The sequence below is a fragment of the Phalangium opilio genome, unplaced genomic scaffold, assembly GCF_054372755.1.
Source record: "Phalangium opilio isolate 3A_F unplaced genomic scaffold, DU_Popi_V2 ptg000082l_1, whole genome shotgun sequence".
NCBI classification, from domain to species: domain Eukaryota; kingdom Metazoa; phylum Arthropoda; class Arachnida; order Opiliones; family Phalangiidae; genus Phalangium; species Phalangium opilio.
The window spans coordinates 5,503,236-5,531,082 of record NW_028324189.1 but is presented as its reverse complement, the minus strand read 5'-3'; the positions used below and the strand labels follow the sequence as shown (position 1 = coordinate 5,531,082).

General features: G+C 35.8%; 2 protein-coding genes across 6 annotated transcripts in view; one reads left to right on the top strand and one right to left on the bottom strand.

Moving 5' to 3' along the window:
- The window catches only part of LOC149651142 (uncharacterized), a 34,956-nt gene extending 17,941 nt beyond the window's left edge, over window positions 1-17,015 (top strand). Inside the window, exons 1-3 of one of the 3 annotated variants that reach the window (XM_089847967.1) lie at window positions 8,443-8,822; window positions 13,682-13,894; window positions 14,837-17,015. In XM_089847967.1, coding sequence (XP_089704093.1) covers window positions 8,817-8,822; window positions 13,682-13,894; window positions 14,837-16,708 — 2,091 coding nt within the window. In that variant the 5' untranslated portion in view covers window positions 8,443-8,816 and the 3' untranslated portion in view covers window positions 16,709-17,015. Of the gene's footprint in view, window positions 1-8,442; window positions 8,823-13,243; window positions 13,580-13,681; window positions 13,895-14,836 lie in introns of those variants that run through there. The other 2 variants (XM_089847965.1, XM_089847966.1) reach the window with 2 other exon arrangements.
- A 1,098-nt stretch (window positions 17,016-18,113) lies between these two features.
- The window catches only part of LOC149651141 (follistatin-related protein 5-like), a 97,885-nt gene continuing 88,151 nt past the window's right edge, over window positions 18,114-27,847 (bottom strand). The window contains exons 4-15 of one of the 3 annotated variants that reach the window (XM_089847964.1): window positions 24,456-24,677; window positions 23,964-24,185; window positions 23,532-23,747; window positions 23,066-23,232; window positions 22,865-22,982; window positions 22,606-22,764; window positions 22,409-22,540; window positions 22,080-22,339; window positions 21,830-22,015; window positions 21,587-21,767; window positions 21,247-21,453; window positions 18,114-19,892 (exon numbers count right to left, since the gene is read on the bottom strand). In XM_089847964.1, the coding sequence (XP_089704090.1) occupies window positions 19,528-19,892; window positions 21,247-21,453; window positions 21,587-21,767; window positions 21,830-22,015; window positions 22,080-22,339; window positions 22,409-22,540; window positions 22,606-22,764; window positions 22,865-22,982; window positions 23,066-23,232; window positions 23,532-23,747; window positions 23,964-24,185; window positions 24,456-24,677 (2,435 nt within the window). In that variant the 3' untranslated portion in view covers window positions 18,114-19,527. Of the gene's footprint in view, window positions 19,893-21,246; window positions 21,454-21,586; window positions 21,768-21,829; window positions 22,016-22,079; window positions 22,340-22,408; window positions 22,541-22,605; window positions 22,765-22,864; window positions 22,983-23,065; window positions 23,233-23,531; window positions 23,748-23,951; window positions 24,186-24,455; window positions 24,678-27,847 lie in introns of all 3 variants that reach the window. The other 2 variants (XM_089847962.1, XM_089847963.1) reach the window with 2 other exon arrangements.

Genomic DNA, 27,847 nt, shown 5'->3' with positions numbered 1-27,847 from the left:
CTCGTAAACCCTAGCTAGCCTTTCAAAAAAATAGAAAATAACTAATTATTTAATTTCAAAAGAATTAAATGTCAAAGCTTTGCGTGATGATATGATCTCAGTAATATATTTCGTCGAATCACCAAAGCGTAATGTTGTTTATAAAGCAGTATAGATTTCTTTTCATTATAGTTTTCAGGCTAAGAGGGTTGATACCTTTTACACCAGGAGGTCAGGCTACATGGTAGTACTTCACTTTGTCCGCCAAGTAGCCTGGCCTCCTGTGGTGTAAATGGTATCAATCGTCCTTGCCAGAAAACAATGTGTGTATATAAACGTAGTAATACATCAAAATTGTATCAAAAGTTTTAACAATATCCAACAGGGCCCGCCTGTTTAACAAACAACTTTTTCTATTATATAATTTTTTTTTATACTGGATAAGTATAAGTTTTTTTTATACAAATATGACCTTAACGGTAACGAATATGCTTTTGATGTTTGTATAATTCAATACAAGTAGGCATATATATATGTATATATACATCGACGCATTGTATTAAGCGTAGGAAGGGCGTGAACCAGATTGGGCTAAGTGACGCGTGACCTTTTCTTCGGCCCTCGTGGCTTTATCTCTTCAAAAACAGCTGCCCTTAGTAAAACTTTGCAATGGCCGAGAGCCAAAGTTTTTATGATCTAACTGACCCATTGAAAAACCAATTTTTGATGCTTTAGTAGTATTATTTGATCCCGTTTTATGAATTTTAAAATTAATTCTTTTTTTTTTTTTCGGAGCTTGCTATTGTTTTGTGAGGAGATTTGTTTACTTGTTTATAACGGATGTTTGTCTGTACTTTGCAATGCTGTGTTTAAACCATAAACGTTCTCGATATATTTTCAAACAATATCAACTTTATTGATAAAAATAATTCGCAATACTTGAAAGGTAAACCTAAACTTGAATTTCAACTTCTGTTTAGATTTTTTTAAAAAATTTTTAACCATGATTTTCAAGGTTATATTATCACGCCGATTTTTGCACCAATTTCTTGTTTTTCTCCTTCCCATCGTGAGCACTTACCATGCCATTAAACCTAGCTACCCCCTTTCTCTCCTTAAACCTCACGTGACTTTGATATTACCCCATCAAAATATCACCTTAAACCCAAAATATATCATGTTTATCACCCTTCTTTACCCAAAATTACAATACTTTGCCTGTAAGCCAGCGAGAAATTAAAGGAAACACGCGTTAACTCTTTAAAAATCCCAAAAGCTAAATGGATCGAGATGGTAACGCCCCTAACGAACGTCTTCAGGGTGGAGTTAATTATCTCTCCCTAAGCGACCTCTTGTTTAGATGAATTACCTTAGCCTTTCGGATGTCGTGATCTCGAATCATTAAAGAAAAGATACTTTATGAAAAATAGTCTTACGTGAAAAGAGGTGGGCTATATTTGGACCTTTTGGGACACGTGCTGAATTGGGCACCTTTTTTTATTATTATATCAGAAATTACTATTTATGGAAGGTATATCCTGCCTTAGTAACGGACGTTTGAAATCAATTTCGTGGCAATTTTATAAGCTTCCAAAAAATGATAAAAGCGATCCATAATCCTTTGACTTTTTCTTTGGGCTCCAGGGCGAATTTATATACATCGTTTTTAGACAAGGAGTGTTGATACCATTTACACTGCAGGATGTCAGGTAAAGCGCTGTAAAAAGTAGTTTAATCTCCTGGTGTAAATGGTACCAATACTCCTTGTCAGGAAAGGGTTACATTATTTTTTTTTGCCTGGAGAGCCAGTGTTGTAAAGCAAAGTTTATTACACTGAATCAGCAATTCTTTCGAAATACAATAGGAGGAAGTGAACTGAAGAGAGAGAGTAAATGTATGTAGAGGGATTAAATTTGTCGATAAGAACTAACTGGCCATGGTTTTAGTATGTTTATTTGTCGAAATTGTCCAACAATAGTAGTTGTTAAAACATAATTTGAATGGGAAGCTTTTGCATGATGTTTGAACTTTAAACCGAGCTGTTATACTCGGTTTTCATTTTTCCATTGTAATTTTATTTTATATTATATCAAGAAGTGATATCTATTTTATTAGGGAGAAGGTTTAAGATGCCTAAGTATTTGCGAACCATAGTCCCAGTCCCCCTTTCAAAATATAAGGGGGGACGTAAAAGGAGGCCGGGCTATTTCGCCTCTCCTCAGTCGGAAAATATGACTTTAATTTTCGTCATTCGCCTAGCCGCGCTGACGTGAGTTTTCAAGAACCAAAGAGATGCTGGTTGTAATTTAGAGGCGGGGATTAACTCCGGACCTACTATACGTTTGGACCTTGAGATAAAGCTGGAAATGCTGCGTTTTATACCTTCTCCCTAATAAACTAGATATCACTTCTTGATTATATTATATTAAGTACTGCCGGTTTTGTAAAACTTTTTTTTTAATAATTTTATTGTAATTCTTAATTACAACAAATATAAAACTAAAAAAAAATAAAATAAAAAAAAACTGCTTCACATCACACGTACGTCAATAATATACGACAGGAAATTAGGATAATTCTCAATATCACGGGAGCTTCCTCTCATGAGATAAAAATCTGGTGTAGTATAATTAAAACACACCGCGAATGACGACACCGGTGTCTATATAAACGGACGTCAGATCCTAAATTTTTATAAATAAAAAGGTGGGGGGGGGGATAAGAGTTTCATTATCGAACCCTAGTTTTTTTTATTACCAATATTATTTGAAACTGAGGTGAGGTCACGACATAGATCGAATCAGTCTCCAAAGAGAGAGGGGGCTCGGATGGGAGGAAGACGTTCTAATTTTAGCACCTTTTTTGTCAGTTTAATGTAAGCTCTTTTTGGAGTTTGGGCTGGCTTTGGGTCACCCATAAATTATTCAGTAAGAGGACGGCGGACGGCTTCAGGATGTCACGATGTTACAATGTTCCTTAATCGCTAAAGACTTACGATTTAAGAAAGCCTGTAGATCCTAAGTTATTATCATGGTAATCCCAATGGTATCTAGAATAATTTTATTTATTCACCCAGCTTGATATCAAGTGAAGTTGAATTTAAAAATATAGGGGTGTATGTATAGTTAAAACCTTTATTTAGGAGAGGTTCTATGTACAGGGTGTTTGTGTAAGTCTGGCATAAATTAAGGGGGATGTTCTCTTTGGGAAATCGATTTTGAGTCGAAAAAATGTAACGTCTATCTCCATTTTGATATAAGGGTCACTGTTTTCGAGTTAAGATTTGATGAGTGTTTTCGGGATAAATTAGAAATCATTGTATTTCAGCTTTTTAATTAAATGTAAGGGGTCATCCGTAAAATACTACAAACATAGCTCGAAAACGGTGGCCAGGACGTCATAGAACATTTTCTATTCAAAATCGCCAAAAGAACACCACACCCTTACCCTGTATTGGTCTTTTTCTAAGCCTAAGTGCGCCTGCGCATTGGGCTTTTTGTCACGTCCCATTTCGTATTAACCAATGGTGCAGTATTTGAACTTTGACCCCCATTTTGGTCTACGTTATTTTAAAACGAGTTGCCATGCAACCCTCCCTCTATAAAATAAAAGGCGAGAATCGAGTTCAAATCAAGATTGAATCGATTTTCTCGACTTTCTAGAGCTCGAATTGAGGCGTTTATTCGCCGACTTCGTTACTCAATAACCCGGAAACTAGTTATATAAGCATTTTATTTTTCTCTTGGTAATAATAACTGGGCGCGATTACATCGCTTTAATAAGTCACGACAAAGGGTTTTTTATGAAGACAATACGTGTCAAATAACGCCCACCATTTTGGTTTATACCTGAACTACGTCAGCCATGAAAGGAGCCAGCTAAATTTTGACTATATCAAAGTCCTAAAAGGGGTTGGACCGTTGGGTTGCTGCCTTTATTTGTAACGTCTGTGTAAGGAACTAGTTAGTCATTGTAAAGGTATTCTACCTTGAAAGGCTGTATAAACAAGTGGTACGTCATGCTTTTGTAGCCCTTGGGGAGGTTATATTCAGTACCTTAAAATCACCTTAGATTTTGCTATTTGAGGGACATCTCTGTTCTTGGTATTTTTTATAAGAGGTCATGAGTGATAAAATGTTCTTACTTAAACACGTGTCAGTTTAAGACATTTTTTATCTGTTAAAGATGTCGTTTTGTTTTACCAGTGGTCCCTTCCCATTTTTGTTTCCTACTTTCAAATTTGTGGTCCCTATTTATATTTGAGATTTTGGTGGGAGCCCTGACCTGTATCTGGTTTTTAAATTGAGATAAACAACCAGATGTTGTTATAAGTTGTCAGCAAAATATGCCGTAGAGATTATACCATTTTTAGCATACCTAATTTGAACATTTCATGAAACACGATAGTTTTAAAACAAAATAAATCTCTGCACTGCTAACAACTCAAGAAGAGCTGCAGGAAACCTGGTAATACTTAAATAAAAAGTTAATATTCTTAACTGTAAACCTCCGTGATTAGTATCTTGACTTATATAAGCTAGTTTCCTCCTTAACTTCTTGAATGTTAAATATGTTACGAGTTTCATATCTCACGTGTATCGCAGATGTTTAGACTCAATAATTCTTAAAAATAAAAACAGATGGTGTACAGTATACAAAACTCAACACATAAAATTCCCTCTTGGTTTTGTTAGAATACCGCAGTGTTTTGACGGAAGTGTTTCATTTACATACCCATAAACTTTTTGGTGGAAAAATTAGTAGCTTTTTTAATACTATCTACAGAGGAAATTTGTCCATGCTATACAGGGTGTTTCTTATGAGTCAGGCATAAATTTAGGTGGATGTTCTTTATGGGATTTTGAATCGAAAATGCAACTTCTGTTGCCATTTTGCCATCAGTTTCACCCTTAATTCATTGCAGACCTATATCAGAATTCAGAAACACCCTGTATAACAGTTTTTTCCGCTACCGGGGAGATGGGATGTCCAGTCATATTTCCTGTACGGTCTTTTAGTGATTTAGCTTGGGGGGTTTAATACGCTTGGTAGATTTTTGGGGTCCGAGGGCCAACCTCTCTTATGACGCGTTACACAATAATCAGCCATTATTAATTTATAGCTAGCTAACCTTACACGTACGTAAGACTCCTTGACACAATAGGGGTTGAAGTGACGCCATTTTTCGAGATAATATCCATCTGAAGTATGTATTTATGAATTAGAAGTTTGTAATTTGATGTAGAGAAGTCATTTCTGTAAAAACATTTTGCTTTTAAACACTTTTTTAACGTGGTATGGAAGTAAATTAATATATAGTTCCGCGGATGTAACCGTAATTCAACTTACTTCAACCGAGGAAGTTCTGATACAAAGATAGACCGGTTCAAAACTATAGCGGTTGGTTTCATTTTCAAGGTAATAATTATCGCTTAGTTTATTTTAAATGGACAACAGAAATGTTCCACTTGGATGCCCTTCGCGTTTTTTTTTCTACGTAATATGCTAATGCCAATTACTTCCGGTGATATTAAACTTTGAATTGACGGACTTCCTCTATTCCGTCTCTTATGATAAATGAATTAAAATATTCTCCAGTCTTGGTTTTGAATTTCTTACTGAAAACAGTCCCTTGAACTTCTTTTGTTTCTAGTTGATTCATAATATATAATTAATGGTTTTTTGAAGGTTTATCAAACCTTTCTAAAGGATTAATTATATATTTGAAATTTTCATTTGTTAATAATGGTTGAAGAGAATAACCGATAAAGGTTTGACTAATTCCACTTCAAGTGTTTTGAACTCTTTTTGAAAGGGAATTCCACTGAAGGAATTTTGATTGCTATGATCTTTGATGCACGCGAAGATACTTAAGATTCCAGCCTGGAATTATTATAATTTTTCAATTGTCTGAAGATGGGAAGGTGATTAAACTTTTTGGTTAGAAAATTTGCATAAATGCCGGCTGGGGTCGTCGTCAAAGAGGTTTAAAATGGTTCAAAGTATTTGGAATTTTACGCGAGTTGAATTCTGAACTGATAAGACCATATAGTTATGAGTTTTTTTATAATTGGGACCACCTATTCGTTAATTTATTTATTTACCTTAGATTGTTAAACAAAACTTATAAACGAAGATGTTTAATGGTGAAAATTATGGAATTTTACGCGAGTTGAATTGTGAACTGATAACACCATATAGTTATAAGTTTTTCATAATTTATACTACCTATTCGTTTATTTATTTATTTATCTTAAATTGCCAAACAAAACTTCTAAACAAACAAATATTTTTAATCTATAAATAATAAATTTTTACAGCTAAATATTTTTTAAATTGGTATAGTCTATTTTCATACGTTTATTATTGGGATCCAACTAAATTATGCAGTTAATTACAGTTAAGGCTAAACAAAATTAGCATTTATTATTGTGATTGCTATAGATTTGTTTGATAAATTTTAAATTAACCCCATTTAACATATCTATAAATAAAATTTAGTGAGCTTACGCACATAGAGGGTCACGAGATTAATCTGCGACAAAAAACAAATAACTCATATCATTTCATTAACACAGATTATGGGATTATCCCTCGATCCAGGAACTGGTTTCACTCATATTTTTTGATATCGTATAGATATATATATATCTTGTTACGATATACCGCTATCATAATGAGATAATTGTCAAATAATAATACTCGTTATAACGACGAAAGAATCTTCTTTTATCGCAAAGCGTTCGTTGCATTGGGTTTTGTAATTGTAATTATCTTTTGTAGAATAATTAAAATCATCTCGTATGCGGGCATGGAATGCCGAATAGCTCACGGCCTTCTGTATACATTTACGAAAATAATATTTGGCCTAATTTGGTTGGGATTTAATAGACAAACAAACCGGGTCTGTGAAACCCTGAATTACTAAATAAGAAAAATATTTATATATATATTTCTTTTTAATTGACACTAAATTATATAGGTTAGGTTATATTATAAAATAATTGATTTACACTAAATTGTACTTATTAGGAACATTTTAACAATAAAATTGGCCCAATAATATCAAAGGTTTTACAGAAAACAGGGTGAGATTATAATATAAACCTTCAAAATGTATTTAAACAAGACGGCCCAAGGGCTCGTAATAGTAGCCATATCGTACGAGTGAATAGCCCCTCTATACCCTACCCTAATGAGTGGATAACCCCTCTATACCTTACCCTAATGAGTGAATAGCGCTATCTTTTTCTATGCTTAATTGATTTACCGTGCATAAAATCAGAGTTAATAGCCCCTAGATTCCGGCGAATCGAAGAACAGATAGTTTTTATTGATAATCCCCTCGATGAGTTTAAAACATAGACTTATGCCGATGTACACTTATCGCATCTTATAAATTTCTAACAAGGACTTATGCCCAGAAACTTTTGAAAGAGAAAGTTTAGTTATAGTAATTACGCATTTTAGTGATTATCCCCTCGAATTACCTTTAGCAATGCTAAAATGATCAAACGCATAACGCTCATTTAACACTATGTTAGCTCTATCTAAACCCACATTTGAATTAACCGCCAAAACGTTCCAGTCAAACATAACATAGATGACGATACCTACCGAACGAGAACGAAAAACGGGGAAAATCGTTATCTATTTAATTAGCACATACATAAAAAGAAAATAAATATAAAAACCCCAAACATACAAATTCATAAGTATCCGACCCCACAGATAAAAATTCAAAAGTATCCGACCCCACAGATTAAGAGGTACCCCACCCCACATCACCCCGACATTTTAGAGATAAAAATAAATAATAAAAAACTCGGAGTTTCTATCAAGTCTCTATGGTTTAGTGGTTAGAATGACTGTCTACTGCGCCAGCGTCCCGGGTTCGATTCCCGGGTCTGACTTGAAAAAATTTTAATTAAAATTAAATCTCTAACCGAGCCCAGTTACCCCAATGGGTGGGTTGTGGTAATATAAAGTTCCTTTTAAGCTAAAATCTGACGATAACGAAAGCGAAAACTCCGGCCACGACTACTAGTACTACTACGGCTCGGGTCAAACTAAGAGCCTATCGTATACTACGATATGGCTAAAAAAGAAAACGTGTGTAACAAAACAACTCCACCCTTTTTGTGCCATACCTATTAGCCTTACTACAGTATAACCAAATATAATAATGACTCATTAACCCTTACATCATCATGTGTATACACAATCGGAAATAACAACAAAAAAGAAGTGTATACTAATTTGAATATTTTAATGAAAACGTGAAAGTTTATAAACAAATTCTTTCCACATAAGTGCACGACTAAAACATCTTATATTATATTTTAAAAATTTATCCGAAAGAAGATAGATATCTGATTCTGTACACATATAACACGGGCCTATTTTTAATTACGCGTGACGTCAAGTCGAGAGTTTGGGAACCGGACTGGTGTATGCATCCTCAGTCTCTTGGCGAGAGTCTGCGAAGTAGGACGTTCGTGAGGTTTCGGAGTAAGCTGTAAATTTCAAGTCCCCTAGCTGTTTCTAAAGTATTTCTTTTATGGCGGACTGAAAGGGCTAAACGGCTTTTGCCCTTTCGTTGATTCTTCGTTGCTTCGCTCGTGATTTTTCTTATTCTTAAGTTTTTCTTCCCCCTCACGTGGTATCGCTGATCTCGCGACGTTGTTAGTAAGATGAGTGGAATAATACGACTGGATCGTGCCTTCCGAATGTTAAAGTAGAAGCGGGTTTTAATACCGTGTCGTGGTCAATTTTGTTTCGGTGGTACGTCACGACGGGCTGCCGAAGATGAAAGTGAAGCGGTACTCTCCCATATTATGAAGGTAAAGGATTTAGAAAAGCTAATTTTCTTTCAAGATTGTTTTTCTTTTCTTCTAGCGTAATGTAAAATATTATGCAATTGTTTAACGTTTATAAATTTTTTCTGGTTTTTGTTTTTGAAATTCGTTAGCGTTGCCAACTGTAAGGTTAAGTTTGGTTTTTACTTGTCCGTAAGTTAAGGTAGCAAAGCTAATTTTCACCCATTTTCACATTTTTAACTTTACACATTTACTTATAATATCATAAGTTCATAAGATATGTTCCATAAGTTTGTCACTGGTTATTAAAAAAGTTTGTCATGAAGTGACAACGTAGGTCATAGATTCTCGTAGCTAGTGTCATACTTATGGAACATATCTTATAAACTTATGATAATATATACATAGATATATAAAAATCGCGGGTTTCTATATGTGTCTGATGAAGTTTATACTTTTTTTTTTTTGAAATACTTGTCTTAACAAGCTAAAAAATAATTAACTTGTAAGCTTTCCAAAAACAATAATTAGCATATTCGTGGAGTCCCTAAAAAGTAATTTATGCGCTGGTATGAAGCATTCTTCCCACTCCTAAGAATTCAACATCACGAGGGAATAATTTGGGAATGATTAATTAAATTTTAAGAAATTATTATTTAGCCTGGTAAAGAATGGAAACTTACCAAATACATTTGAAAAAGAAATATAATCAAAAATTAGTTTTAGAATAAAAATTAAAACAGCAGCCGAAAAGGGTGGTGTTTAATACTTGTTTAGATTAATCCATAAATTTCAACACAATTGTTTTAAATAATATTAATGTTTCTTAAAAGTTCAATAAATAATATAACGTTTTTGTTTAAATTAAATTGAAAAAATAAGAAACAACAAATATGAGGTCACGTGGGTTTGAAAGCAATTAGGTCATGATCATGATGAAATAACTTTTCTTATACCAATATATTTCGTGATGTGATATTTTAGCCCGTCAATTATAGCTATTATTGTAGGTAAAATTCCACATTCAATGATTTTTATCATCATTATCCAGGCCTTACACGTTTCAGCCTTGGTGAGTTTTCAAATAATATCCAGTCTTATCGGTCGAGTCTCGGTATAGGTCAAGGTGCTAAAATGGCGTCATTCCCGTCGGCTAATTTTCAAAAGAAAGAAAAAAATGTATTTTCTTTATATGACTGCATTCGCTATACAAGAAGACTTACGTAATTTATGTTAATTTAATCTTTTGGAAATTTTCTAATTAACTTGAATCTCCAACGTACATTTTTTAATTAAACTATAATTTATTAATTTCGGCCGGTTTTGAAGCTAGCAGGTTATTAAAATGATTAACAGTAAAATTTTAATTGATTTTTGAATTTTACCGTCCTGCATAGTTAAAATGTTTTTCGATACAGGAAAATTGAATTACTTTCCCCCTCTGTTGAATCGTTATTATGTATTTATTAACATAAATTATAATTAATTTATTTCTGTGAACTAATTTATAATAATTTACCTAAAAATAGAAGCGTAGCTATTCTAGAAAAACAACGGTTTATTTTTCTTTTAGCTTTTTTTTTAACTATTAACAAAATATTAAATCAAAAATTTACGAATTGCATCATTATAACCTTAATAACATATCTTTTAAAAAACGGAATGCCTTAAGGGGAATAAAACTATAATAAAACTAACTACAAGGAAATCTAAACACGGCCAATACCAAGTAAAAATCTGTTTTAACTTCCACCCCCCATTAAATGTATTCGGCATAGGATTATTGTTGTATTTTATTTTTTATTATTATTGCAATCGACTTTACTTTTTCATATATATATTTTTAAGCCATTTCTTTTTTCTTTCACGATAAATACTTAAATCCTTGCAATAGGAATAAGCGTTGCACTATTTTTACACATATTTTAACATGGTTGGTTTACAATCCGTGACGAATTGTTACGAAAAAATAAAATTAAGCCAAAAATGATCCAAGTAAATTTTTGAAAAAAATATATATATTTAAGGCGAAATATTACAATAAGAAAAATAAATTTTATAGAAATATATATACAGGGTGCTTTAAAAAAAGATGGTTGGACCAAAGTACAGTGGGAGTTTTCTATGGGAAGTAAATTTTGAGTTGAAAATGTGACTGTATGACTTTTTACCTATGAGGGACAACATAAATATGTTATGATTGAAGTGTTCTACGGATTAAAACTTAAATTTAAATTTAATGCTAATTTAATTAAGTGGGTCATCTCTAACCTAAAGAACTTTAATTATAACTTTTAAACGTAACCCTTTGGGCAAAATGTCATTGATCATATTTAATTTCGTACTCAAAATCGAATTGTACTTCTTCTTCGGTCCCATTACCTTTTTTTACACCCTGTAATTAATATACATTACGATACGAAAAATACATTTATACAGAGAGCTATGAAAGAATGATAAAGTTTAGATAATACAGCTGCTTCTATCTTTACCTGTGCACTGGATATTAGTTGACGTGACTACATACATACATACATAGATATAGTCGCAATCCTACTGGCAGGTGCGTTTTTCCCAATTCAATCTTGAAATAGTTTCAAAATCAGTTGAAATTCGCGAACGTTTCTTTTTATTATTTTTTATTATTAATTATTAAGTTTTGTAACCCAAAATTGTGCCAAATTCAGGGCGTCGTAAATCGTAATTTCTCAATCTTAACGAAATTAAATATGGACCCCTCCTTTAGCCTACGCCCTTGTGTGTGTAGTATAGTTAGTCCCTTATCTATTACCGGATGAATTAGTGTAGGCAGAAGGTGACCCAACGTCGTTGACTTTTTTTATCAAGATTTACTTCCTGAATACGGGAAATTAAGTAGTTACTAACAGTATCATGATTGTTTTTCTCAACGTTTGCTATCCTGGTAGGTGTAATTTTATTATGACCTTGGTTAGTCATCGTTCTATACGTTTGTTAATTACATCTCCGAAACATATGGTGATTATACTACATACAGTTTTTGATGTAATATACTTGAATCTTTTAATAACTTGCGGGTCGAGAATGATTTTGTGTAACTGATAATAAATGGATGGTAATTTACTTCGTTAATGAATAGAGTCATTCTCTACAACCCCGTAATTAGATAATTTTAAGTACTATCGGAAGAGCTCGCATAGCTACAGTGAATCATCCAGGTTCAAGGAACCACAAATTGGATGTATTTTTGGGGGTTGTATTGATTTTTTTACGACGAGTCCGAGAGATGAAAAAACAATTTAATTCGGTCTTAATCCCATAGTAAATCATTGTCATTTTCCAGGATTGAAAATAAGTTTAATCAAGGGATGTACAATGTATGTATTGTGTAGGGGCGTGGCCTATATCAACCTTATCTTATATGAAATAAACCTCAACTGCACTCGAGTGAATTTCGTAGCATTTTCCCAATGCTATTACAGTCACGTGACATTGCCCAATCACTACTCCGGGAAATAGTACCACTACTACTTTAAAGTATAGTTCTCGACACGCCCCCTACATAACGACATTGCACATCCCTTTAATATTGATCCATATTTGCAGATTGCTTGCACCTAATGGAACCAATTGAACGTAAAATTTCTATTTAGGGATATTAGGTACAGTACTACACCATTATGACTGAGTAAATGATCTTTCCTTCTTTCTTTCTTAAATTTAGTTTAGTGAACTTGAATGTGACGTACGTTTATTGATTACGTCATAAACGGAAAACGCCCATTTCCTAGCTAACAGTTGGCGCGATCGATAGTTGTTGACATTTCATGGTTAAGTCGAGTATTACCTCGTGTTTGGGTTTAACGTGTGATGAAATAATTTGATAGAAACTAGTTTAAAAGACTTAATTATTGATTTGAAACTAATATTATCTAGGATATAGATCGTATCTAGAGTCCCTGGACTTAAATACCATTGTCTGTATATAGAAAAATCGTTCCGAATTACTTCATTCCCCCTCATTTTTAAACTGTACCTCTCCTCTCCTCTACTCGATCTACAGTCTTGTTTATAGGCTCCGGTCATAAAACCAACTTGAATGACCAATCTGTACCATAAACCTACTTTATGGTACAGTTCAATCCACGTCTATACTTTGTTTTTCTAAAAACTCAAACCATCATTTGATTTTTGAGTACTTTCTTCTACAAACATCCAGGCAGGCTGTATGTTTAGTTCTGTGTTGTTTTTTTTCTTCTCCAGTACGAGGGGGAGTCAAAGTAATACGGACTGAGTACGATCTATTTACTTAAGACGGAAATCCGAAACTCTATGCATGATGGGTATAGAAGCGTTCCCCGGATTTATACTAATCCATCAGCCCCCATGGATTTTTAAAAGTCACAGCCCCCCCTCCCTTTCGGTTCCTCTACTACTTTGGTGGAATGGTTATAGATGTATATAGCTTTCGTTAGCCAACCTCGAGGTAGCCCCCTCGATTGCTCGCATTTCTCTTATGCAAGCAGTCGTGGACGGACACACACGCGAGATATTCGTTACGTTCCGGACGGACGGTTATCAGCCGTTCTAGATTTTCTTTCCCTTCCCTTGTGCTTCGAAAAGTGTATAAAAAAATTATGAAAAAGCATTTTTACGTCAAGAAATATTAACATCTTTCTATGCGAGAAAGCGTGCATGGATTCTGTAAAGAAAAAAATGTCAGATAGGTCTTGTAGAAACGACTTTAGACTTGACTCGAATGTATGCCATTTGTCCTGAAATTCCCCGAGGCCTCTCTCAAAGTATTAAATTTCGTGGATTTTTAAATGTATTTCACGCGGTTTTCAGATGAGATACGAGAGAGTGTTTCTAACGGGATATTTTTTATTTCGTTAATCGTGTAGGGTCAGCAACAGCAGCGTCGTATCAACGCTCAACAACGAAGGCAGCATGGCACGTCGCCGACGGCGGAGAACCGACTCAGTACATCAGTGTCGCCGCCGAACAACAGCAAGATGCCTCTTCAGAAAACTCGACAAGTGACCAACGCGATGCCCATACCAGGACCTATCTATTTTCTCGTACGGGAACAAGCCAAATCGCTCGTCGCTATTAAAGTAAGTTTTGTCAAACTTAATTTTTGGCGGTCATCCAACGCGAGCTAACCTTTGACTGGTGTATTAAATTACCTAATTTTAGCCCGGGTAATAGTCTTTTCCTTTATTTTTTATGAAACGCTAGGCCGATTTAGGCTAGGTCTAGCGATAGTAACTGTCATGTATACGTATATAACATGCTTTTCACGTTTACTTCCTCGCTACCTAACTGATATTGCGGAAATCCATAAGCGTTTTCGATCGTTAAATGGTTCCGGACTGTCGGTCCATCGTGTACATTGCACCGTCACTCCTGGCTAGTGCATGCACGCTTGGCCACATCTCGGGGATTTTTTTCTACGTTTAAAGTACCGGTTGCGGTCAGACTCGAGTAATTCGAGCGTGTAAATTATGATAAATAGACTTTTTAAAAGAGTTTTGTCGTATACGGTTTGATTTACCCGTTACACGTTAATATTTAATTTATCTCGCCTTATTAAGTCTAGGCCTAGGAAGTGAGTAGTATGTTTTCTCTCTCTTTTATCAGTTTTGTTTTCGAAGAAGCTAGGTGAACTTTGGAACCGTAGTAGTTGTTTCGTTAAGGATTGTATCGAATTGCGTGTGACCGTATCTCTAGGCCAAGGGATTACCTTTGTCGCGTAAGGTGTAGATGGTTGTTAGTAATTAGGTCGCGGTGAAGCCCCATACATGGGGAATTATCTCCATTATGGAGTACTAACTCGAAGCGTGAAGTGGTTCTAGTCAAGTTCTCAAGATATAGTCGTTGTTTTTCCTAAGGATGTGATTGATACTGATATGATATTTTATAGATTTTTTGTGGTATTTGTCAATTGTTTTTAACTTGGTGTGACAATTTAGATATAGGGCTTGTTTATTGGCTTTGATTTTGGACAATTTCACTGGCGTCATATTTGTCTTTTTTATGTATTCCTTTTCGTAAAGGAACTGAAAGATCGAGTTAAAAATCTGGAGCACGTACAGGAAGAAGTGTTCGAAGCGGTGCACGAGCTGCGCTTGGATTCCGAGTCGAGACTCTTGAGGGAGGCCTCCTCCTCCTATCCAGGCCTCGTTTCCCCTAATTCTGCCATGTACGGTACTAACCGGAAATCGAGCGTGCCACAATCGAATCGTCTGGTCGAAATAAACGTTGCCAATAACGCCAACAGAAGGTTCTCGGATATGACCGTGCCAGTCAACGCCGTAACCACCTCCTCCACCTCTAAGAAAAAGGAAGAGTTCGTTAAGAGCGGCGGTGAAAATGACCCCGAAAATAAACAAGACAGCGGAGTCGATTCTGACTGTCAAATCCAGATGAGCCTAAACCCCGCCCCCCAACACGTCTCCGGGACGAGTCAAGGGGCTACCAGTAAACCGGAAATCGATGGTTCGGTCGAATTGATGAGGGTGCTCGACGAAATTGAATTAAAGAGTTTACGAATGAGGATACAAATCGCGGACCAAGAACGTTTATTGACGGATTCGGATGTAGTTACCGAGGATAAAACCAATTTAGTTCATACTTGTCGTAGTTTACAACTTCAATTACGAGATGTCAAAAAAGAAAATGAAACGTTGAGGAAGAGAGCGGAATTGGCTGAAAGATACGTTGAAAAATTAACTTTCGATCGGTCTTTAATGGATAGCAAAATGGAATTAGTTTTAACCGAAAAGAAACAGCTGGAAAGTACCATTCACGAATTGCACAAAAAATTCGTTAAAAGTCAGATGACATCGGTTCCCAAGAAGGCGGGCGGTGGTGTATCTTTTCAACCCCCAATCGCGGAACCATTGACGGTGCCGTTAGATAAAACTGATCGTCCACGAAGCCTGGAAGACAGTAAAAGTAAAATGTCCAGTATCTTGAAAGAGAAGAACGTGCTGGAACTCCAAAGGCAGCTGCTGGCGTACATTCTCGAAAACGAGGTGCTGGTCACCAAAGTGGAAGAAGCAGAGAAAGCGCGCGCCGTCAGTGTCAAGGAGTCGGACATTTCTCAGGCTAAACTAAGAAGGAATATCGACAAACTCGTCAGGGAAAAGAATGAGTTCGGTAAGCTTTACGATAGCAAGAGACGCGAGTTGGATTTAGCTAGGCAAGATCTAACTAGTGCCAGGGGTAAAGTCGGTCGATTGGAAAAGGACTTGAACGCTTTGAACCAATATTCGGATATGGCTGATGGCTCGGATCAGTTTTTGGGTGTTGGTGAAATTGAACCCGAGACCACCGCCAGTTTTATCGATTTCACGGAACTGTCAACCAAGAATAAGAGTAACGGTTGTTTATCGTTACCACCGGTGTTATACTCGTCCGGAGGTCCCAACCATCGCGTCCTGAAGGATATATTCGCGTCAAACGAAGCCGGTTATCTAGATTTGAGTCAAGAATCCTGCGAAGATGACGACAACCTTTTCGACGTTACGACGCGTAAGGTAAAGAAATATCTTCCTTCCCCGTTCCTAAGGGAAGGCGCTACAGCTAGTCAAACTACGACGATCCGACCGTCCAACGTCGACCTGGAGAGCATCTGCAGCGAGTTCGACCCTTTGTCACAAAGCGCCGAAGACGAGAAAGGGTCCAAGGTTGATTTCGAGGATTCCCTCGACGTCAACGTTAGTCCTGCCAAAGATTTGTCGCGAGCTTCGTCCAGGGCCACACTCGGTGGTGCTTCTCGACCCAAAATAAAATACGCTAGCACCAATCAGAACGTTGAAAGGTATCTCGCGTTGGAACGAAAACGCGTTGCCAATAGGCATCGCGAAGAACCCTCGAACATATCCCAATTGTTGGATTTATCCATTGACGAAGAATTACTGTGAAAATGAATCCTTAACAAGGATGACGAGTGCGTGAGTTGAAACAAATAAATAAGAAAAAATAACCTTTTAAGTGTACATAAGAAACCTATGTCGAAAAATTCAAGTTGTGATATTTTTTCTTTCGGTTGAAAAACTTCGAAAGATATAGCTGAATTTCAAATTAAATCAATCGTGTACAGAAACATATCTGTAAAAGTTTCTCCCTTCCTCCTTTTATTTTCGATTCGTTTCGTTTAAACGAAAAGATATTTTCTATTTTTGTTTTCGTTCCTTGCAAAACAATAAAGAACTTTTCTTATAATAATTATCCAAATTTAGATTCATTCCTTAACGGTAGTGTACGAGTTGGTACAACCAGTGGAGGGTAATGAGTCTAAGGAAATTTTCTCTGAAGTTAAATATGGTCTTTAAGAAACACTAATGATGGCTCTTAAGGGATATTAAACGTAATATATACGCAACTACTACTAAATTTAGGTGAAAGAAAGTACAACGAAAGGGCAAACAAACATCCTTTCTGCGACCGATTTAAATACCAGTCTTGCGTAGTTACCATAATTAGTTTCGGTTCTTCTTAGTGAAATTTCAGAAACCTGTTAAGATCGACTTTCATATTAATGTCCTTACCTTTCTCACTGTCCCTTTCTGTGGCACTGGTTCTTTGTACCGTTGCTAGAAGGTCAAGTGTTGTACCCATAACCAAAGTGAAGTCATTTACAAAATGGAGTCTGAACGGTCATGTGGGTATGTATTGATCAAAAGTTATGTTGGAAAGAATTTTTTTTTATTTTTCTTGAAAAAACAACGGAATAAAACATAAAATGAAAAATACTGCACGTAATGAATAAGCGGAGCTTTTTTTTTTTTGGTAAGTGATTATGAACATTTTGGTCGAAAAAATGTAGAACATTTAATTTTTTTTTTGGTAGTTTTTACCTTTTTTTTCTTTTTCTTTTGTATTATTACAACCTGTACAGAGATTATATGTAGAGAGCTTTATATATGACGACATTTACCAAATTAACCCAAAATCGGTTGGTTTTTTTTTATTAATTCTGGCACTTTTAAAAATTTCTTTCACACTGCATCTATATAAGAATTTTTTTTCAGAAGTATCGAAGCTATATTTTTTTTTATTTTTGGTTTCATGATGTCACTGGCTATAATTTTAAGTCCTTTTTATTAACAGAAATAGACAGTCTTTCTTTTAATTTTATATCATTTTTAATTAGATTTTTACTTCACATAAGATTCAACCTAATTGGGTACAAGAGCTCTGTCCTTTCACAAACATTACGTTTCTATAATTTTTATCATTTTGTTGTTTTTCTTTCAAATATTTATATATAAGCAGGTTGCATATAGTTTTCAATCGGAAAATGTTTCAAATATTTTATGGACTGCCTTGTTTTTAAAGAGAACGTAGTTGAAATTTCAAAGGGTTAATTAGTTGGTATCTCACTTATTTTTAATTTTATTTCAAAAACAAAAATTATTAGAAAATTTTTGGTATTTAATTCACCCTTTGTAATCAACGCGTTTTCTTTTATTTATTCATATTAGATCATGAAATTTTTACGGCTTCACCCATCAATTATCAAAATTAGGATTAGCCTATAGTGTTGAAAATTAATGGGTGAAATTAATTGATTCATCAATTAGTAAAAATGCCCTACTGTATACAAGATTTAATTAATATTTTTTCAACTAACTAAATTCTAATTTAGACTTTGCCTCGATGGAGAGAAATTAAAACAATTGGGATTTCATTACAGATTGGGTTTACTTTATTTGCCTCGTAATTAAGCAGCAGAAGACAGTAAGGCAGTTTTTGGTCTCTTGTTTTTAATAATAGCCCAAATAGTGAATTTTTTTCTTCTTTTATTTATTTATTTATTTAATTTTAATTCTAGATTTCCCCAAAAAAACTAATAATGAATTTATGACAAGATGCGTATAGGTTTTGGATGATGAGATCCTATATATAATATATAAAGGTTTGTTTTCTTACGATAACTACATTACATACTGAATTATGTAACTATATTATTTATTACACAAACTAACGTCGTGGTATCTAAGATTGTGTAAAGAGCTACGCGTGGCTGCCTACTGCCGCTGTTAATCCGGCGACTTTAAAATTATAATTCAAAACTGAAATTGGCACAAATTATTTCCATTGATTTTTATTAAACAGTGACATTTACAGAAAAGCTATTTCAAATTGGTTTTCATTTTATTTTATTTTTTTTTATTTTATTATTATCCTTAGGTATATGTAATAAAAATAAGTTGTTTATTACTAAAGCTATTTTATTGTGACTCTTTCTTGACGTTACTATAAATTTTTAATTTGTCTTGAAAAAAGCGTTTCTGTAAAAGTCACTATTATCGTAAAGGATGTGAAAGTTTTGTATAGTTTTAGTTTTGGAAATTCGGGAAATTTTTTCTTTTTTTTTATTCATTTATTTTTATCATGTCATCATGAAAGAGGGAGATTTTTTATTTTACTTAATTATTAATTATCACTTTAATTAAAAATACAGTTAAACACTCGATTGGTGGAAAAATTAATTTTAACGGGACTAGAAAATTAAAAAGAATACGGTACCAATCTTTCTTACTTACTGACATGCCCTCTCGCTCTTTATTTTTATAGCGTAGCTTTTTATTAATTCCTCAAAATAATATCAACACGTTGAGTGAAAAACCTGTCCATTTTTTCTCATTACAACTCTTTTGGAATTTATTTTTTTTTTATTAAATTTTAATATCAGGGGTGTTTTTTATCGAGGCCTTAATTACGTATCGCTCCTCTCTCAGGGTGATTTGACCCACACGGCCATTCTGGGATGGACGATACTGCCAATTTCGCAGTTAACAGTTCGTGTTTTGCCATTGACGACGAAAATGGCTTCGTTGGCCATGGTGACCATGTAGGTTCCGAATACCCCGGCGCTGGAAATGGGCCTGTTGGTGTTACTCCATTCGGCGACACGGGGTTCCATGGCCCTCCCAATCCCCGTGATCATCTCGACCTTGCCATCAGCCAGGTTCACGAAGAGGATATCCTCTTTATTGGCCGAGCTGGCGTACAGGTCGTAGCTATGAGTCGTTCTAGACGGAAAGAACGTCACGTCGCTGATCTGAAGGGTTGTCTTCACGTCGAACAGAAACCTCAAGCCTGTAAATATGTAAGTTCATTTAAAATCTAAAATCATCCGTAAACTTGTTTTCAACCCTATCTTGCCTAAATTCATATCAGGATGTAAGCCTTATTAAACCCTAGACTCGAATTGGCCTCATATTTCGTCAGAAATTAAATTCGAAACCATTGGCATGGATGACTACTTAGGGCCAGGTTAAACCATGCAACCCCTTCTCATTAACATATCCATAGCAACTACACTACACTATCAACCGAGTTGGGCTTTCATGGTCACAGCATTGAAGTGTATCTTCCATAGCCCAAAGACGCGAAGTTAGCTAGGCAAGGCAAAGAGACAATAGGCGAGGGAAAATATATCCTTGGCTTCGATTCAATGTCATTTTAAGATAGGTGTACGTATAAAATTACGGAAAATTTCAACCCGTCAGTGAAGGAAAGGGGTAGAAAGTGTCTTAGTACGCGTCACTGAATTCAAAGTATATTATTTCGTAAAGTAAATTTTTTAATATAAAAAATATAACCGTTTATGTTAAATGTAGGCTTCTTAAGTTTGTATCCTGAACAATTCGAAATGAGTTTTTAATGTCTCCCCTCCTAAGTTAAACTTCTGTAACGTCTTTGTTCTTTAAGTCCATAATAACGGGGGTCTTTTATACATCCTTAATGCATTCGCGGAAAGTCCACCACCAACTAACCACACAAGGAAAATTCAACCTTCACGTATCCTAAACGAGCCCTATTAGAAATCTTTTACACTTGAAATAAGCTTCAAAGACTTTCTTGTTAGAGATACGGGTACACTGTAGGTATATCAACAGATATCACGCGGTGACAAGTTCAATGTCTTACAACGACATATTCATTGGACTGTTACTAGAATGATTACCAAGTATATATCCATCTATAAAGACTTTTCCCTGAGGCAGTTTTTACCTTTTTTTGTATAAAATGTACCGTTCTGTTCGTACGGGTTGGGTGAACAGCAATAAACTCCATACCCCATTTGGTATTAGGGTTAACTACTAAAAGACATAGCACCGCACCGTATATTTCCAAAAAAAAAATTACCGTTATGAGGGGAAAATCTGTTTAGATTTTTTTTGGCATAATAAGTCTGCTAATGAAGGTAAAATTCACCAACATGGATTACTTCTTTAAATAAGTAATTTTTTGGGGAATATTTCTAACAATAAGATGGTTCACATCACGCATGGTTGCCTTCGAGAACAGATTAGTTTAATTGAAGTCCAAATTAAATTGAAGTTTTTGAATGAATTTCATTGTTTCTCGAATTCCAACCGAGATTAAAATGGAACGTTTCTTTCATAATTAAGGGTAATTTGGGGGTGGTGGTGGTTGTTTTACTTACCTTCTTCGCTGATTTGTTGAACCACTATTACAACGCTCGTATTACTTTTTTCTAAAGTAACGACGTATCTGGAATCGGGTGATACCATCGGTCCACCAAATAAATTAGTCTTGTGTGCCAGAACTGTATCGGTCAAGTAATCCAAGAGAATTTGACCCATTGGACGACTCGTAACCGGTTCGACGCATTCCAGGACAACGTACCCTCCTGCAAACAACAGAAATTAATGTAATTTGCATTTGTTTATTTAAATAATTGACGGGATAACAACAAGCTAATTGGCCCTCAGAGAACCTCACTTGGTTCTAGAGGGTCCTAATTAAAAATCATATTTCCTCACCAAGGGAGGCGAAGTCCGCGCTCTGTGGAACGCAGTTGTACGGAGTTAAATCGACAGTCTTAAGATATTTCATGCCTTTCAGGTCCAATTTATACATTCCTCGCTGATTAGTGTGAACGACGTAACCGTATTTCCAGGGATGTGAAAGATCTTGATGCGGTGGTATGAATATGCCGCTCACCTGTTGAATTTTAACCTTTCAGTATGACCTTTCGCGAATATTGGCTTAAATATATTGCCTACCAAATCAAAATGTCCATCAACAGGTTCCGGATGAACGGTGTGATGTTTTTTCTTCTGACTGGCGTCTCTAATGATCTGGATGGTTTTTGTACCTCGATTCTCCGGACCTCTCCAACAAAGAACCCATACTTGATCAAAGTGCGGGACGTAATGTAATTCGACCGGATACTTGTCGGTAACTACCACCTTTTAGGCGAATGGTCGTTAGGATGATTAAGCGAGGAATTAGCTTTGAAAATGAGATACTTACGTCGACCACGACCATTTGCACTCTGGACACGATTAACACTCTATCTTTCGTAGGTTGCGACACGTAGATATATCGATCGGCGACATTGATGGCTTTGCCCCAAGAGCAGTTGATACCTCGATCTCCGCAAACGTATTCTTGAGTTCCTGGAATGATATCCGTGCTTTGAACTTGATGATACAGTCGACAATTATCTGGATCGTATACGGCGATGCCCCAATCGTGGAAGGCAAAGAAACGATGTTCCTGAGATGGTGCGACTATGGGTAACGACAATTACTCTTAATTACACTGTCATCAAAACAAATGTTAATTATTTTGCTTATTACTTGGTGTAGGTTGGTCTTGAACTACGAGTGAGCTAATATCACGCCTGGACCCCGCGGAACTGCTCGCGACGCACATATAGGCCCCGGTATCACTGTAGGTGATTTTTCCAACAAGTAACGCTGTACCATTTCCTGTTTAAAGTTGAAGTAAAATCGTAAGTAAATTATCTATTTTAATAATAAAACAAGGTACTAACCAATGACTGTGTATTTTTCGGAGGTAATCTTCAATTCTTCGTCGTTCTTTAACCAGCTTACTTGAGGCAAGGGCATTCCTACCACGTGACACTCCATTTCCGCTAGTTCTCCCGGTGCCCTCGATTGTAGCTTAGGGATTACGTGCACTTCCGGAACGGCTGGGGGGAAAAAAACCACCATATTATTAATGATCCGTCACTGAAGAAAAGACGGCCAGTCCTCGAAAAATATAAGCCATGAGAAAAAAGGGAACTTTACTATGAACGTGAAGAATATGCGTTTGAATCACGTCGTTATTTCTCTGCGCGTGGCAGGTGTAATTTCCTCCATGGACCAGCTGGACGTTGGTCAAGTAAAGCGAACCATCTATAAAAACCTTTTTGACGGAATGAAAAGGTTTAGAAAGTCTCTTTCTATTAAATAGAACATTATTTATTTTTGACTGTCCAGGGTTTTTACTTTTATATCTTCTTCGTTGAGGGCTGACAAATCCATGTCGTTTCTCCTCCAGACGATGGGAGGAGGCGGTGTTCCGGTGACGTCGCACTTAATCTCGACGTTATCCCCGACCCTGGCAGTGACGTCATTGACTTCTAAAGCCTTATCCAACGATACAACCGACACGCCTTCAAAGTGGTAAAAGTTACGAACATATTTAACTGGTAACTACGAAAATTAAGGTTAAGTAGTAGCTGAAACACTCGTATCTCCAAGATAAATCTCGTAGATATTTTTTTACGCAACATTCAAAGCGACTAAAACTAGCACTAAGGTGATTTTTCGGAACAATACGAACGGACAATTTAATGACATTCGTTATATAACTTGATTCTATTTTTATCTACACGTAACTATATATCTGTTTTAAAAATTGGAAAAGTAGTAAAAGCCTACCTAGTGAAGCACGTGAAGGATGACAACTTACTGTATAACTTACTAAAGGCAACGTAAAACTCGTTGATGTTCAGTCGGCCATCGTGATCGGAATCGTCGAAGAGTAACATGTCAGCCAAGATGCACGACGACGAAAGCTGACCAAGATGGTCTTTCTCGGCAGCTTGCCATAGTTCCTCGGCTTCCAGAAGACCGTTGTTGTTTTGGTCGTAGTGTGAGAACATGATGCTGACCAAGTACTCGTTACCTAAGACAGTTAGATAAAGAGGCGATGACTTAAAAGTTACTTTGACGGTCTTCTACCACACATAAAGTCGATCTTAAACGGGAATAAGTGACATGTAGGTTTGAAATCAGTGTAACGTTTGAGATAGTAGCGATAGTGTAAGAAAGTGTGAAGAGATTTTGACTGAGTGTGTTTACATTACGTCACAACAATCATGACCAATACCTGATTTCTTACTATCCATTAATTTCGCGTTGTTATATAGCAAAAGGTTCTCCTTCATAAAATCGTATTCCTGTTGACTACATTCGCGTTGTAATACGTCAATAGTCGGATCTGGGGAAGTCGAAACGCTAACTTCCGGTTGAGGAATGTTAGACCATAGTGTCGGAGGGACTTCCGTCTTTTTCATTTGCGTCGTAATCTCTAATTTCTCCGTCGTGGTATCACTCGTTGGACCTGAAGAATAAAAGAAACGGGTGTAAGACCGACCCACACAAGACCAAGTAATTGCAATTGCTTTTCGCGCCAAGAAATAAAAGTTTGTTCTTTGTTTTAAGTGTTATTGGTATAAATGAGGCGCAAAAAATGATCTAGAATCTTTTGTAGTTGGAGAAGTTGGGGATTTTTATATCGTGGTACTTGTATACGAAGAAAAGTGGGTGGTCATGAGGGTTTGGCTATCGATTATGATGAAGGGAGAGAGATAGGGAGAGAAAAAAATTGTACCTTTTTTCTTAAGGCAGGCTCCTTTGTGGTCAATAGTGATGGGTCGACCGGCCAAACAGGCGGCTCTGTGGAGTTCGCAGTGGTTGATGTAATAGTTTCCATCGGAGCCACAAACTGGCTTCTTTCTTTTTTTACAAAATCTCTGACAGACGCAGACGGGTTCCCCCAGTTGGTTGACTTCGCATTGTCGACCACGACCACATACTGTACTATCACAGGGATCTGGGGATTAGAGACCATAGCGGTCAAAAACATTAGTTTCCAAATGTCTTATTACTAAGCGATTGCTTTGGGTTTGGACTTGTGTAAAAAGGCTCCACGGTGGCACGATTAGGCTTACAAAAATATGGTATTTGTGTGAAATTATAACGGGAAACTGTTGAATTTCTGTAAATGTATGGTCCTTGTGAATGCCAATAAGAATTAAATGAATTTCATCTAATTAGAAACTCATTCGGCCATAGATATGTCGTACCAGTATGTACTTTAAAAGGTAGGTGAAACTCAAAGTCTCAAAGACCGGAAGTGCGAGTAAAAGTTTGTATGTTAGCTTTATTTAAAAACCTTTTGTTATTTCTTAATTTATTTTCCCCGCCAATTTACAAGAAACGTGTCTGAACACACAGTACGCCTTTATTTTATTTATTTTATTTATTAATTTTTCAATCTAACCATTTTGCACATTGCATATAGTAGGCATCAAATAACTAGATCAAAAATAGGTTAAATTAGATCTATCGGGTTTTTTATACGAAAACGCTGGGTGCTCGAAGCTGGGTTCAAAGTACAAGACGGATATGCGCCCCTTTGGGTGCGCGCGCATTCGCCGGCACGAGCCACGATGACTCATTAGGCTTCCTAGAATTTATCGGTGATTGAAGCCAGAGGTTAATCGCTCTTAATTGACGGAAATTTATGGAGAAAAAGGAATTTTATAATCGTAATTTTTAACGCGTCGTGGATTACATTATATATTGAATTATTATCTAATTAATATCTCCATTATTACGCTGTTATATGCGAGGTAATTTGTTAGTTTAAATGGACACTTAAAGGCAGTCTAATTATTCGAAAACGATCGAGATTTGCTTTCGTCTTCTAAGTTAGTTTTGAAGTCGCCATTTTTGCTTCTTCTTGCTGGCCTCGTGGAAGGACAAGAAGCCGCCATTGTGGAACCTTAGCTAATTAGCATTATCGGTAATATTTTTTACCTCTCCGAGTGACGTATGTCACGGAGAGGTTCTAATTTCGACGTGTCTGTGTGTCTGTCTGTGTGTCTGTCTGTGTGTCTGTCTGTCCGTTGTTACACCCACGTGACCGCGTTCGCAGTTTGCAAATCGGAGCAAACGTGTATTCAATTTCCAGACCGCATTTACAGTCCCGGAAATTGTATTCAACTTACAGGCTATTACTCCATTGCCTGTCTAACAACTCTGTTCATTTGTCCACCCCACATGAACACCAGTCTGAACTTACTGGCTTCTAAACACCACCATCTTCTAGTCTTTCGCCCATTTCACATGGACACCAGCCTGTACTTACTGGCTTCTAAACACCACCACCTTCTCGACTTTGTTTTTGTCCATCCCACATGGACACCAGTCTGTACTTACTGGCTTCTAAACACCACCACCTTCTCGTCTTTGTCCATTCCACATGGACACCAGTCCGTACTTACTGGCTTCTAAACACCACCACCTTCTTGTCTTTGTTTTTGACCATCCCACATGGACACCAGTCTGTACACCTGGCTTCTAACACCACCATCTTCCGGTCTTTGTTTTTGTCCATCCCACATGGACACCAGTCTGTACACCTGGCTTCTAACACCACCATCATCCTTAAGGTTAAGACATACGCGGCGATCGGCTAGGGTTACGAGAAACGTCTAGCCTTCCAATGGAGGGGTCTTCCTCCAAGGTTCACGCAATTGCGATGTTCTTATCTACAGCTGCGATTCGAATCCTTTATATACTACCTATTTAAGTAAGGCGAAGCAACCGGCGTATGCTTCATTTCAAACGCCAATATTAGTCAAATTTCTCAAGATTGTTTAATTATTCTTTTTTAAAACGATGTAACGCTCAATAAGGCGAACAACTAGCGAAGAAAATATTAAATATTAATTATATTTATTTTAATATTTAAGATAATCTCTTTTCTCAATTCAAAATTAATACGGAAAGAGTTTAAAAGCAGTCTATTTTTTTGTCTGTGTGTGTCTGTCCGTTGTCACACTAGTGCGCCGCGTTAGCAGTTCGCTTTGTTTTGATGTGTTAAGAAATCCTACAGAACCTTAATATTCACTTTTTCCATAATATGAAGTGAATATGTGGAAATCTTTTTCGTAATTACGATGCATTTAGTACTTTTGTAGCTTTAAAGCTCTGTTTCATTTTGATATTCCAAGGATGTTTTTTAATATTATTATTTGAAATGGCTGTTTATATATTACTTAAGCTATACTACATCTGTATATAGAATAATCCTTGGTTTAGTTATATCAAGACGAAAGCTAAGGCCTGGATTCTGTCGGTAAATCAAGTTTGATCCGCAATAGGCTTAGTGAGACAAAGAGTAAATAATTGAGACCTGAGGTGGATTAAACTTTGGGTTTTGATTATCGTGTCTGTAATGAAGGGACATTAACGGTTCAGAGTGAGCCGAAAGTTAAATACACGTTTAAATAATCAGATTTAGATTTTATAATAGAAGAAAGCATTATGGTAGCAATTAGATCAGTGAAAGGGATAATCGTTATCGGGTTAGTGGTATGCATCAGAGAATAAAATTTAACATAGAACTTATATATTCTTTGTAAGTAATGATTTGAAACCTAGGATTAGCGGATGATTATATATTTTGACAATGTAGAGATAACTATTCAAATTTCAATGACTTAAGACTCGTTAGACAAAACAAAGCGAAAAAATGTTGCTCTAGTATTTCGATATTGAGTCCTATACTAGTCTTTTCCCCGACTCGGAGAGGTAATATTTTGGTTTTCCCAACTTGTTTAAATAGCTTTTGAATAATTATTTTAATTTTTTTTAGAATTTTAATTAATTTGAAATATTTATTTTAATTTTTTTCACAATTTTAATTAATTTGAAATTTTTGTTTTAATTTTTTAGAATTTTTATTAATTTGAAATACTTCTTTTAATTTTTTTACAATTTTAATTAACCGTTTATATTTTTATAAAGGTTAATTTCTAAACGTCAACAAATTTTAACTACAATGTGGACTGGACTTGAAACATCTCGTTCTCAACATAACGTGTAAGTACACTAATATTTTTTCTCCTCATCACTACGTGACTGTACCTAAGTACTGGTACTTAATTCGGTTAAATGCATTTAATGCCACTGAAAAAAATTACTGATATATTT